Here is a 14097-nt window from a genome sequence, read left to right on the forward strand (position 1 = left end):
CCCTTTAAGGGCTCCGGGGCCGGGAGGGGGGCAGACGAGTTTCCTTGGTGGTGCCCAGAGTGGCCACCAGGGAAAGCTGGGGAGGGCTAGCCTCCCACTAGTTCGAATTAAGTGGCTACACAGCCCTTAATTCGAACTACTTAATTCGAACTAGGCGTTAGTCCTCGTGGAATGAGGTTTACCTAGTTCGAATTAAGCGCTCCGCTAGTTCGAATTAAGTTCGAACTAGAGGTTTGCCTGTGTAGCGCCTATCAAAGTTAATTCGAACTAACGTCTGTTAGTTCGAATTAACTTTGTAGTGTAGACATACCCCATCTCTAGAGGTTTCTAGGTCCCGGCTTGACAAAGCTCTGGCTGGGATGATTTAGTTGGGTTTGGTCTTGCCTTTGGCAGAGGGCAGGATTCGATGGCCCCCTGAGGTCTCTTCTAACCCTGTGATTCTATGAAGTGAAGTGTTTATTAATCACCAAGTATCAGGAGCGGCCCGAGGCCAGCTGTGGCAGCTGGTGCCCCAGGTGGAAGGCGCGATCGGCGCCCCCCCCCGCACGGCCGTCAATGGCCACGATGTAATCATCGGGCGCCTAGGCTCACAGGCCACCCCTGTCAAGTATTACATAAATTTAAGGAGGAACAATACAATAATTATCAAAAAAATTCATTATAATTGCTTATTTCCTCCTGGGTATTAAAATCTTAGACATTTACAAATGTTGCTATATTTCACAATTAAAGGAACTGCCATTGGATTAACAGTAACCTCTTTCATAAATAAGCAGTGGCTGTAAAAATGTTTATTGTGAAAAAGTTTGAAATGAAGCTCCTTTCGGGATCTAATGTACTGTATTTTTGGCAAGGTCAGTCCGGCCGAAGAACAGCCGTGATTTGTTACCAAAAAACTGTTCCAGGGAAAGGTTACCTATAAAAAAGGTCTATAGGAAGAATCAACATTACTAGTCCTGTTAAGAACAACTAATGACAAACGGTATACATTAGAGCAGTGTTTCTTAAACTTTTTAAGACTGAGGAACACCAAGGATTTTTTTGTTTTTGTCGAGGAGGAGGGGGGGAGAAAAAAAAGAGCCCTTAGGGAAAATTTGTGGAACAACAAAAACAACCCCAACCCAGTGGACCTGGGAGACTTGGGGGTCAAAATGCGTCACAGCCTCCCCAGAAAGACTGCCCTAATAACAGTCTGAAAATTAGACCACAAAAAAGTAAGGATTATAATAAACAAATGCTAAATAAGGTCATGTGGCTGGCCAGGAGGGAGGGTGTCTGGCCAGGAGGGAGGGTGCAGGAGGGAACTTGGGGCAGGGTGTAAGAGCAAGCTGGGAATGAGGGGTCTTGGCAGGCAGAGGAGAATGAGGGGGTTTGGATGCGGGGTCTGGGCATGAGGGGGGACGCTTACCTGGCTTCACACCCTGCTGCAGCAGGGAAAGCCTCCAGGGAGCATGCTCTTGTTCCTTGGAGGAGTGTGGGGGGGGGGGGGAAGAGCTCAGTTCCTCCCCCTCCCCGCCCATTCAGTGGGGAACCCAGCGCAGCTGTATCAGGCCAGGCTTCCCGCTGGCGGGGGGGGGAGGGCGGGAGAGTAGAAACCCCGACCGTGCCCACCAGATTAAACTCGGACACTTCCACAGCAGGCTGGGGAGGGGCGCGGGGGAGACAGAGCAGCAGCGCATGGGGGGCAGCAGAGCCCAAGTGCACCCCAGGTGGGGGGGGGGGATGGCAGTTTTAAAACGCTGAGGTCTGGGAGCGGCTCCTTAGCTCCGGTCATCCCTCCCCGTCCCAGCAGCAGTGGCCACTGTAAAAGCAGCTGCTGCACACGTGGAGGAGGAGGAGGCTTAGCAGCACCGGAGGCCCCGTGGGACAGGGGCCGTCCTGCGGGCTGGGGTGGGGGGGAGGCAGCCACAGCAGGAGCGGTCTATGGGCTCTGCAGGGGCTGGGGGAGCAGATTTTGTTGTGTTCTCTCTGTGGCACACCTCTGACTGGAACATACTTGAAGAAACGCTGCATTACAGCGTAGGTTCCCAAACGGGGGGGCAGGCCCCCCTGGGGGGCGTGAAGAAATTCCAGGAGGGGTGCGAGGCAACTCAGCCCCCCCTCCTCAATCCCTCCCCCAAGAAGGAGCCCAGTCCGTCCAGTGAACAAATTCAGAAAATACAGGACATGTGGAATGTCGGGTATTTTCTGTTTTTCATGGCTTGGGCATCCACCAGAACACGCGCAGCTCAGCCTGCCTGGGGCGGGGAGAGGATGGAGCATCCCAGGCAGACTTCAAAATGGCCACCTTAAAAGGGCAATGCCTGCTCTGCTCTTAAAAGGGCAAACTTTTTTTTTTTTTTGCTCAACAAGTTTTGCTGCTATTTTTGGGTGGGGGCGTGAGGGTTTCTCAAAAATCAAAAAGGGGGTATGATGCCGAAAAGTTTGGGAACCACTACTGCATTAGAGGGACAGTTTGTCTCTGCAAGCTACCCATGCTCACAGCTCCCATTGACCAACTCCTGGCCAATGGGAGCTGTGAGGACAATGCCAGAGGGAGGGGCAGAGCATGGAGAGATGCTGTCCCTTTTCCTCAAGGGGAACAAAGAGAAAAGCCTGGAACCAGCTGATTCTGGAAGCGGCATGGGACCACGGGAGGCAGGCAGCCTGTTTGAGCCCTGCTGTGCTGCTGGCCAGGAGCTGTTTATAATAAGTGCCTCCCAGCTGCAGCCTGCTCTTCATACATCCCTTGTACTTTTTGTCCAGCCATGTCTCCACTCCCAGAGCCTGCACTGCACACCACCACCTGCACCCCAACCTGGGGCCCCCTCCTAGAACCATCACCCACTCCTGCACCCCACACTCTGCCCCAGCCTGGAATCCCCTCCTGCTGTCAAACTGACTCTCAGAGCTTGCACCCCGAACTCCTTCCCACACTCGAACCCCTCAGCTCTGGCCCAGAGCCCACACCTCCTGCCCCAGCCCAGTGAAAGGGCGTGAGAGTGGAGGACAGCAAGTGATGGAAAGAGGGGGGGAATGGAGTGGGGAAGGGAAAGGGTAGATCCTGGGTTACCCTGCAATTGAAAAAGTGATCTTTGGTATAGAAAGGCTGGAGACCACAGACACACAGGGATCTGAGGGTATGTCTACACTACCACCCTAGTTCGAACTAGGGTGGTTAATGTAGTCAATCGAAGTTGCAAATGAAGCCTGGGATTTAAATATCCCGGGCTTCATTTGCATCTTGCCGGGCGCCACCATTTTTAAATCCCCGGCAGTTCGGACTCCGTGCCCGCAGCTACACGCGGCACGGAGTAGGTAGTTCGAATTAGGCTTTCTAATTTGAACTACCGTTCCACCTCGTTCCATGAGGAGTAATGGTAGTTTGAATTAGAAAGGCTAATTCGAACTACCTACTCCGTTCTGTGTGTAGCCGCGGGCACGGAGTCCGAACTACCGGGGATTTAAAAAAGGCGGCACCCGGCAATATGCAAACGAAGCCCGGGATATTTAAATCCTGGGCTTCATTTGCAACTTCGATCGACTACATTAACCACCCTAGTTCAAACTAGGGTGGTAGTGTAGACATACCCTGAGATATCTCCATTTTGCCTCTTTCCTTCCCTAATTATCTAGAATGGGAATTTATAGCTGAGCTCTGAACGGAGCACCGTCCAATGATTTGGAAGTTACAAGGCAGACTCCACAAGCCAGAGCCTACTCCACTACTGCGACAAACCTGACAAAGACTTTACAAATATTTGTGTGTATGTGATCTATGAGCCATTTATAACTCTCCTTTGATTAATACAGCTTTCGTTTTTTTCCCAAGGATTGGCTGACCACATGGTATTTGGGTGAGATTCATATTGATCTGGGGATGCGTCTCATCGCTTGGGATTAGAAAGAACCTCACAACTAGGTTTTCAGTAACCCCGCACTGTACTGATTGGGTTTCCTGGCTGGGAGCCAAGCACTGGAACGCCTAACGGGGAGTTAATTTGACTTCCAGTTAACCAGTGTGCTACTGCAGAAGATCTTTTGTTACTACACTGATTAATCTAATTATAGAATAAACCACCAGTGCCAGAGGACTGTCTGCCCTATGTCGTGTCGTCTGCCTTGCATGTGGCATTCTTGGGGTGGCCCTTCCAGGAATCCAAACACGCTCACCACTGTAACAAAATTTTAACCTGGCAAATATGCAGAGCAAATATTTGTGAAATTGGCAGAGGTTTTACAAAAATAGGAGCATTTTGAACTAAATTACTTTACACTCAATTCTGTATTTTTAAATAAAGGAATGGCAGTCTGTATTGGAGTTTTGTAAGTGTTTGTAGCTGCAAACCAAAAAATGCAAAAGAATACAAATCACAGTGAATCATGACATTTCACAATGTCAGTTTTGCATGGCTCCTTCACCTGAGCAATGATACGTTGCAACGTCTTGCGATCCAGTGACACTGATTTAGCAAATTTCCTGAAGGAGTGGCACCTGCAGTGCATATCCTATGTATGGTTACTGCTAGAAGAGTTCTTGTTAAAGTATTTCCTTGCCTCAATATTGCTGAGGGACACAGAACAGCGGGATGGATTCTGTCTTCTGTAGTCAATGCTTTCCACCACTGCTTGCTTGATCACCTGTAAAATAGAGACAAACAATGTATATTAAGGCCATTCTTTGAACTGGCACTGACCGTGGTTCTTTAACTCTTGGCAAAAAGCCACATCAGAATGAAGAAGTGGGTTTTGCCCATGACAGCTCACGATATTATAATATATACATATATATATATATATATATATTGTTAACCTCTAAGGTGCCACAGGATTACTCGTTTTTAACATTACAGACTAACACGGCTACCACTCTGAGACATCAGAATGTATCATTATTGCTTCCGTTACCAGAACCAAGCTAGTACGGCAGAGAAGAAAGGCTTTAAAAAAAGATAAACTGTTGAGATTTTTTAATAAAGAACATTGCTCCCCCTCCCAAGAAGGAACTCTACCTTCTTTTCAAGCTCTTATTGTCAGTTTGTAGTTTGCTTGTTTTTTTAAACAGCGGCATCTGATAAAATAGTTACAACAGGAAAGGTTGAAGAATTTGGAAATGAAAAGGCTGCATAATATGGTAGTTTATTATCCTAATACAGTGGCGGGTCTATCATGAGAACATCAAGACAAAAAGACTTGACAAAAACACTGAGGAAGTTTCTTACTTTGGGGCTCCATCCTAATAACTGACAACGGAAGAAGTTAGTATGTCCCAAGTACAAAGTCAGGAACTATTTTGTCGATTAATACCTAGGTCATCCCACCTCTACCCTCATTTGGTCACACACTAAGCCCAGGTCTACACTAGTGGATAAAGTCAAAGTAAGATACACAACTCCAGCTATGTGAATAGCAGTAGCTGGAGTCGACGTACCTTTGTTCCACAGCATCTCCTTTATAGCAGGTTGATGGGAGAAATTTTCCCAATGACTTCCCTTACTCCTCACCACCAAGTGGGGTACTACAGTTGACAGAGGCACAATCAGTGATTGATTTAGTGGGTCTTTGCTAGACCCGCTAAATCGACTCCTGGGAGATCTTCGCAGCATCAATCTTCTGGTAAATGGAGAAAAGAGCTAAAAGTCCCATATACCCTTGGGACTATGTTTTGGTCAAAAATACAACAACAAACTTAATGGCTGTGCAAACCCAACAGGGCTTACTAGTCAACAGCGGAATAGCCAGGACTGTCAGTAAAGAACGGTAAAGTTGGGGCAAATGTCCCATCTCAATTTAAAAAACAAATGAATGTATGTTGAAAGAGGACATTTGCCATGATACGCAAGAATCTGGAGAGACAAAAATGTCAGGTTTCTTTTGACTCTATATATCACTGCAAACTAAGTATTCAATCTGCGAAAAAAGGGAAGATTAGAACAGCAGCAGCTTAAAAGAAGAGAGAAAGCTAAATTCATCTACTTGATTTCATACTCTCTGGATGATCTAAAGAGCAGGTCTGCTCTGCTACCTGAATTAGTTGAAGAACCTTGTGAATACGTCATGTAAACTTTTCTCAACACCTATTTGAAGACCAGTGCTCCTGGGTATTCAGTTCTGCTGAGTAGATAATCTTGTTATGAAATAATGATCTAGGCCATCTATAGAAAAATATACAGTACAGAAGTGAAGAGAACGTCTTTAAAATGTTTATGTAAATATCCTAATTCTTTGATGTGATCAGTAAAATGCAATATAGCCGCTAGGTGGCAAACTTTGATCATGTACTTACAAGGATCTGAAATTTGCAGCAGAAAATATTTATAGCTGGTGAGTTAAATTGCTAGAACAAAAATATACTTGGGCTCTGTATCTGATCTTGTTTAAATTAATGTAAATCAGGTGTCATGACGGAAGTAAATGGAGAAAAGTCTCAGAGTGGTAATTGTGTTAGTTTATATCTGCAAAAAAATGAGGAGTCTTGTGGCACTTTAGGTGGTATCTAGATTGCAGAGTTTTTCAGGAATACTGGAGGTATCCTGGAAAAACTCTGCCGTGTCCAGGGAATGTATCTGCTTTTTCAGATCAGTTTCTGAAAAAAAAAAAACGGGTGCAATCTTTCAGAAGCCCCGTATTCCTCATTTTATGCTTTGGTCAAAAATACAACAAACCTCATTTTATGAGGAATAAGGGCTCTTCCAAAAGAGGAGGTTTTTCCAATATTTGGCCCTATGTAGATGGGCCAAATGTCAGAAAAGCCTCTGCAGAAAAAACAAGTGGAAAAAGGTATGCAAATAGCGGTTTGCAATTTACGCTATCTTTTTCAAAAAAACCCCGGCAGTATAGACATAGCCTTAGAGTCTCAGGGATTTTAGGGCTTATACTTTTGTGGGTAAAACCCATTTTATCAGATGAATTGGAGTGGAAACTGGAGTGGGAGCTTGGAATATATCTCATAGACGAAGGCCATCTGGTCCCCAGCAGCCCCCTCCTTCACATTGAACGCCCCCTTTGGATGATTGAGTTGGGGTCGGTCCTGCGTTGGACAGGGAGATGGACTCAATGACCTCCTGAGGTCTCTTCCAGCCCTAGGATTCTATTATTCATTTTTGTCTCTATCCCAGAGGCAAGGTGGCACCACAAAATCTACCAGCCCCAGAAGAGTTAATCCAAACTCCGACCCCCCAAAAGGTCCCAGGGTTTCCCCTTCCCTACTTCCCCCCAACCCGGATTAGATAATAATGCTTCTGAAAGGGATCTGGGATTATAAACTATGGAATAGGTTTACAAGAGAGGCTGTAGAATTCCAGAAGCCTCAGGGGTAGCTGAGTTAGTCTGTACAGGATAAACTTAAAAAACAACAAATGGTCTGGTAGCACTTTATAGACTAGCAAAACATGTAGATGGGATCATGAGTTTTAAAACTCTGGTCATTTGAAGAAGTGGGCTGTGCCCATGAAAGCTCATGATACCATTTACATGGTTTGTTAGTCTATAAAGTGCTACCGGACCATTTGTTGTAGAATCCCAGTCATTGGATGTTTTTAACAGGTTGGGCAAACACCTGCCAAGATGGTCTAGGCCTCCGCACAGTGGACAGGATTTAATAACTACTCAAAATACCTTCCAACCCTGTATTTCTATGGTTCTAGAGTTCCTGAAACATTCTTTGGCTGTTTTTTTTCAATGGAAAATATCTTGTAATTTCCGCAGCATGATTACCTCGATAATTAGAGTTACAGAAAGAGATTATCATGCATGACTGTATTTACAGCAACTCTGGAATTCCAGACTTTAAGAACAGATGCCAAAAGAAAGGGCAACATTCTCTCCCTGAATCTCATGGCTCATCTCATCCATCTCTTTCCCTGCTTTATACAGGACCCTATCAATGTAGTATCTAAGCAGCAAAATATAGAAACAACTACTTCTCTTCCTCCCTTCCCAGGCTGCAGGGGAAATAACTCCACCCAGTTCATAGTTTTCTGTGTGTAGGTGTGCATGGTAGGAAAGCACACGTTCATAAAGAACTTATCCACAAAAAACAAAATTTTCAATTAAAATGTAAGGGTTTGACCCAACTCCCAGTAAAATCAATGGCAGAATTTCCATTGATTTTTAATGGGCTTTGAGCCAGCCCTTAAAATGTGAAAGATTCGAAGTTAATTCCCTAGTCTTGTTCCAGCTGCTTCAGGGTTCAAGTGAAATGTGGCAACTGTGAAGCATCATGGTTCTGGAGGGTTTGTCAGTGAAGTGGTGCCATATCCCATGTGAGGGCTCTGAATATCAGGACAGAGACACCCGTCTGTATCTGGGGAGCCAGTAGAGAAGGGAGCGCTATTTGGTGTGTTACAGTTATCAGAGTTGTTAGGCAGATGGGATACTACTTAGTTATTCACTGGAGATTTTTCAGTGTGTGCCTTGCCACAGAATGCACTGAAATAAACAAGCTGGGAAGTAACAAATGAATGGATCACCAAGACCATACAATCAGCCACACATGGACACGGGCATTTTTGTCACCATGGCCAGTCTGTCTCTTTGCAGAACCCAAAAGATGCAGACAGATCCCATTAATAAAGGGAACCATAATGGAAAACGCAATCTATCTGCACCACTTGGTCTCATCAGTTGCCTTTAACAAGATGCTGATTTGACCACTTAGGGGGCGTCTACACTGCATTGTTATTTTGAGATAACGAATTTTATTTCAAAATAACAATGCGAGCATCTACACAGACATTAGGGAAAAGTTCCTAGCTGTCAGGGTAGTCAAACACTGGAATAAATTGTCCAGGGAGGTTGTGGAATCCCCATCTCTGGAGATATTTAAGAGCAGCTTAGTTAAATGTCTATCAGGGATGGTCTAGACAGAATTTGGTCCTGCCATGGGGGCAGGGGACTGGACTCGATGACCTCTCGAGGTCCCTTCCAGTCCTAGTATTCTATGATTCTATGATTGTGTTATTTCAAAATAATTTCAAATTAATGGGCAGTGTATTCTGAAATCTGTAAACCTCATTCTACGAAGAACAACACCTATTCCGAAATAGCTAATTTGAAATAAGGTGTGTGTAGATGCTTCATTTCTGTTATTTCAAAATAGCCCTTCAGCAGGGCCATTCTAAGTTATTCCTCCCTAGGGCCTCCTGGGGCTCTAAATCGAGATAGGACATCTACTTTAGGGAAACCTGCCTTGGACTAATTTTGAGGCTTCCCTAAGTGTAAACATGCTATTTCAAAATAAGTTATTTCGGAATAACTATGCCAGAATAGCTTATTTTGAAATAAGCGTGCAGTACAGACATACCCTATTAGTGAGGAAGCTGGGAAATGGTACTATTCACCTTCTCTGTGATAGGGAGTTGTCTTCATTCAAATTGATCTGTAGCACTTCCACTGAGATCCATGGGATTCTGCACACAAATCCAGGGCAGCATAGGATCCTTAAACAGTTAACTGGCTTTGTTTTTTGAAAACGAACTTTGCTATCGTACTAGTTGGGCTGTGCCATACAAATAAATGCAAAACCGCATAGCTAACTGCATATACAAATCTCTTTTTGAGCAAGCTTGTCACACAGGTAGGAAAAAAATCAAAGTTTTTAGCTAGTAAATTTAAGGATTTATTCTCATCTCTAGTTAATCCCATCACTATCTGGACTCCCTACATCACCTCTGAACTAGTGTAAATCAAATATTTTTATACTATACATACATCTAAGTTATTCAGAGTGTTGAACTCCATTAGGTCGTGAAGCCTTTTGAAAGCTTCATTGGAATATTGGAAGTTGAAGGTTGAGAATGGTGTATTAGGATCATCAAAAATATCGAAGTCAGCAAAGTCCTTCTCCTCCTGAGTTTCTCTTGGAACACCTACAGAGACAACGAAAGACAGAGGCAATATTTTTTCATTCTGAAAAAATAAAAAGGGAAGATTTAAGAGATGAAGTATCAAGTTCTATAATCATAACTTGCTTTTATATGGGTATTTGGAAATTCATGACCATTATGGAAAGATTTCTAGGTATTTCTGATACAAAGTATTCACCATGTAATAACTGATAGATTCATTTCTAGTTCCAGGAACACCAAGATTTAGTGTCTCAGCTATTATGAACTCACCTGGAGCTTTATATTCCCGGAAGTTGATGTTTGCCAGAACAAAATGGATGATTGTCGGACAGTCATTCTCTGTAGCAGTATTCTTTGGTTTGAAAACATAGCACTCCTTCAGGCCCTCTCGATCAAACACATGTGGATCTATTTTTGGAAAAGGAAGGTTGTTCATTTTGGCCCATTTTTCAGCAAGCAAAATTTCCTAAAAAAGGAAATAAAATTTAAAATGTTTACAACAGCCCTTGAATTTGGAGACTTTCTAATGAGGGTCTTGCAGATAAACAAAGATAACCAATGATAGGAACAATTTGAAAAACCATTGCTTTTTTACTTTAGTGAGAGTATTGGCATGATTTGCCAAACTGGTCTTGATGCTTAAATACAAACAATGAAGTGTAGGCTCTTCTTTAAAGACTGATCAATCCGAAATCCTTCAAGTGAAATTCCACTCTCACAAGAATCTCTCCAAATTTTATTTTCTTACGTAACTCAGTCCCCTGTTGTGCAGAGACTCATATCTGATGGTCTTACTTTAAAATGACATTTTTATTCTTCCAGGGCCAACTAGAAGGATCAAAATTGAATTCTACCTTCAGTATCATCATCAGAATTATTTCAAAAGCCACTTACACTTGTGTGAATATAGTGAAAATAAAAGGGATTTGCACAACTACAATTCAAGGCCCAATTTGGTCCACACAATCTTTATTACTCCTGATAATTTACAAAAAGGAGAGCGCTCATCTTGACTGTCAGATTTTAGGAGGAGTTTGTGTTGCTAACAGCTAAAAAAACCACACCCATAGTTTTATTTTTATATAGAGCACCACTGCTATGGAAACCAAAGAGATTTAAGCAACACTCATCCATGAACTGCTAAATTTACAGAATTTCTTCTCCGAGTAGAACTGCTTTTTAAATCATGCTACAGTAAGGATGGGAACCTGGAAAATAGTGTGTTGTTTTCTCACAACAGAAAAGTAAACAAAATAATGTGCAGACAATGACACAAAAGTACGTAATGTGGGTGTATTATTAGAGGGTAGGGATGACCAGTCTATATTTAACCATGCGTTAGCTAAATATAAGAGAATGAAATAGGATTTTCCTTTGGGAAACCATTTTGGACACACACGAGACTAAAAGGCAAGATATGAAATAATAAAGGGGGATTACAGTCATTATCTTCAGACGGCAGATTTCACTGTTTTGGACAGATGAGACCTATTTCAAATCTACTGCAAACCAAGGAGAAATTTTGCTGTGAAAAGCATGTCAGTGGGAGCTGCACAGCATGTACATGTTAGTGCAGAGTTTGGCTCGGGTCCTTTTTGGCAGAGGGAAAGTTGCTAGCAGAAAATTCATGCTTACAGATTATAGCTATTTGCTAGGTAGAAGAGTGCCTGTATTCAGTTACTCCTGGGGTAACTCTGTGCTGCTCATAATTAATGAGCTGTGAATACTTTTAATTTTTTGCACAGAAAACAGCTTTTGCTGGACTGTTGCTATAGAATCACCTCTTTGCCCACCCGAAAGTGCTGTGGTACTAAAACACGGCAGCAGCTCCAAACCAGCTAGGGAACAGAAAGAGCCTGAAGAGCTTTCTTAGCAGTGCCTGTCAGGACAGGTGAGGAGACTAAGTGAATTGCACTGGTGGGGGGTCATAAAGACTAGCAAGGGAAGACAGATTGGGGTAGGTGTGCAGGTGGGGGGAAGGTTTATAGAGCTACAGTGGGATGCAGGATAGCTGAGCAGGGGCACAGAAACAAATAGGGACAGGAAAGCAGAGCCACATAGGGCAGGGCAATGGCTTGGTGGGGGGCAGAGAGAGAGAGACACATGGGACTAGGAAGAGGGGTGCAGGGGTGCTGGGGATAGGAGAGGGAGTATCGAAGGTAGTGGGAGGGGGGAGTGGAGGGATACATGGGGATAGGCTGGATGTGCATGACTTGGTGGGAGAAGCTAGGGATAAGCCAGGGTCTGCATGGTGGAAGCACCCTAACAATCGTTCCCTGCCCCCCTCCCCAAACATGTTTCATACTTTTCCCACCCATATTTAACAACCCTCCAATTTCACACCCAGGCTCCTTCCCAATGACGAATCTCCTCTCCCTCAGCTTCTCCTGACTTCCCCTCAAGTCTTTGCATGACTTCTGAGGGAGGCAGGAAAGACAGTTCTGTATCATAATTTAAATAAAGTATTACTCTGAGTTCTGTATTAATATGCCTAGTAAGGGAGCTATTTGTCAAAAAACATTTTCTGGATCTTTTTTGTTGTCTATTTTGTTGCAGACATACTTTCTGACAAGATTTATAAAGAAATGACCAAAAATAATTGAATGTGGTGTGATGATAGAGTTATTTTGAGAAATAAAATAAGCAGAATTTTTCAAAATTTGAAAATATTGCGCACAGAATTTTTAATTTTTTGGCACAGAATTCCCCCACGAGAAAGTATTTCTATCAAATTCAGTGTTCACAATTATTAGCTTAGCCTTTTAAGAGATTCCTTCGAGACAAAATTGGATGCATTTTATTTTTGTTTTTTTCCAAGATTCTACCCTTCTGTCAAATGGTCTTCAGTGTTCTTGGGTTTTTTGATGGAATTTATATGAAGGTCTAAAAGTGCATGAAACCCTCTTGATATTTTTATTATTTTATGCTACTCCCAATCTTCCAGCCAAAAACCTACCAACAGAGAGAAACTCAATGCACAAAGAGCATTACAGGACTATGCCTTTAAAAGCTTGCACAGAGAACACTACTGGGAAAACATAAAAATGTAAGAAGTGTCTCAGTGGAGATGACATTACAAAGTCAATGATACTAGGTTTCAGGGGAACGGATCCTGTGCTCCCTTAATGACAAAAAATGGGCCAAATCCGAAAGTGAATTTTGCCTAATTAAGACTTAGATTTCAGGATTCAGTCAGTTAAGTGGAGGTGGAGTGTTTATGAGGGAAAAATCTAAGAAGCATGACAAGTTCAGAAGTAGCCTGAGTTTGTTTAACTTTATTGTTAGAAATAGTACATGATAACTGGAGTCAAAAGAGAATAGAAAAGTGCTCTATTTTTTCAGTTTGTTTACTCAGCAATTGTCTACAGGTCATATTACTGCTTCCTTATAAAGTCAGTGGTCAGTGTTGTTTGGGTGGCTCTTTTACATTGCAACAGAGATGAAAAAAAGCTTTCCTTTTTAATTGACAATGTGGCTGTAAAACCACAGTAATTTTCAGAAACAAGGTTCCCAAAACAGATGTATTCCTCGACATTACTTAAAACTCACTTTCGACAACTGACAAGAATTTCAAATTGATGGTGGCCCTTTAACTACTCCATGAATATTTCCTTGTGGTTACTGTTTTACCGTTAGCTTTAACCGTCGTTGGAAACATTAACCTTCCTTTGGTCTCTTAGAGCTATCTGTATGTTTTGTCGGTTTACACCAACGGGGCCCAATAAGCAGCCCCACGCTGCTTCCTGCAGCTCCCATTGGCTAGGAATGGCAAACCACGAAGAACGTGAGCTGCAAGCAATTATACCTTAGATTCTCAGGTAAATAAAGTGTTTGGCAGCCCACCAGAGGCTAACTCTGGAGAACCATGTCAGGCCCATGTACTGTTAATTGCCGACCCCTGGTTTAGATTGGGAAGCCAGTGGATCAGGGATTCTGCCTTCTACTCTTGCCACTTTTAAGAAATAATAAATGTCATTTAAACTTTAATGTGTACTATCCACTGTATTGCAGTGACTAAACACAGATAAATCTTTACCAGACAATGCAGAGACATTACCTACGTCATATAATGGTGTTGCTCTATGAAGCTAGAGCATAAGAATTCTTATATTCATATTCCAGCTATTACATTTTTTCCAGCTACTAATGTGCATGTGTTTAATCTCAAGAATTCTTGTGCCAACTACACGGCAACCACCTTAAGTAGTTACAAATCCAGCGGTTATAAACTTGGATCTTTCTCATGCTATTTTTAGTCTGACCGAGACTG

The 14097-nt window shown here is 43.0% G+C and overlaps 1 protein-coding gene across 2 annotated transcripts in view; it reads right to left on the bottom strand.

The window, feature by feature from the left end:
- Positions 1-3479: 3479 nt before the first annotated feature.
- Positions 3480-14097, bottom strand: part of PLA2G4A (phospholipase A2 group IVA) — a 116197-nt gene continuing 105579 nt past the window's right edge. The window contains exons 15-17 of one of the 2 annotated variants that reach the window (XM_006110860.4): positions 10098-10293; positions 9691-9848; positions 3480-4620 (exon numbers count right to left, since the gene is read on the bottom strand). In XM_006110860.4, coding sequence (XP_006110922.2) covers positions 4489-4620; positions 9691-9848; positions 10098-10293 — 486 coding nt within the window. In that variant the 3' untranslated portion in view covers positions 3480-4488. The remainder of the gene's footprint in view (positions 4621-9690; positions 9849-10097; positions 10294-14097) is intronic. The other variant, XM_006110859.4, reaches the window with a different exon arrangement.

This window comes from Pelodiscus sinensis, chromosome 9 (genome assembly GCF_049634645.1).
Source record: "Pelodiscus sinensis isolate JC-2024 chromosome 9, ASM4963464v1, whole genome shotgun sequence".
NCBI lineage: Eukaryota > Metazoa > Chordata > Testudines > Trionychidae > Pelodiscus > Pelodiscus sinensis.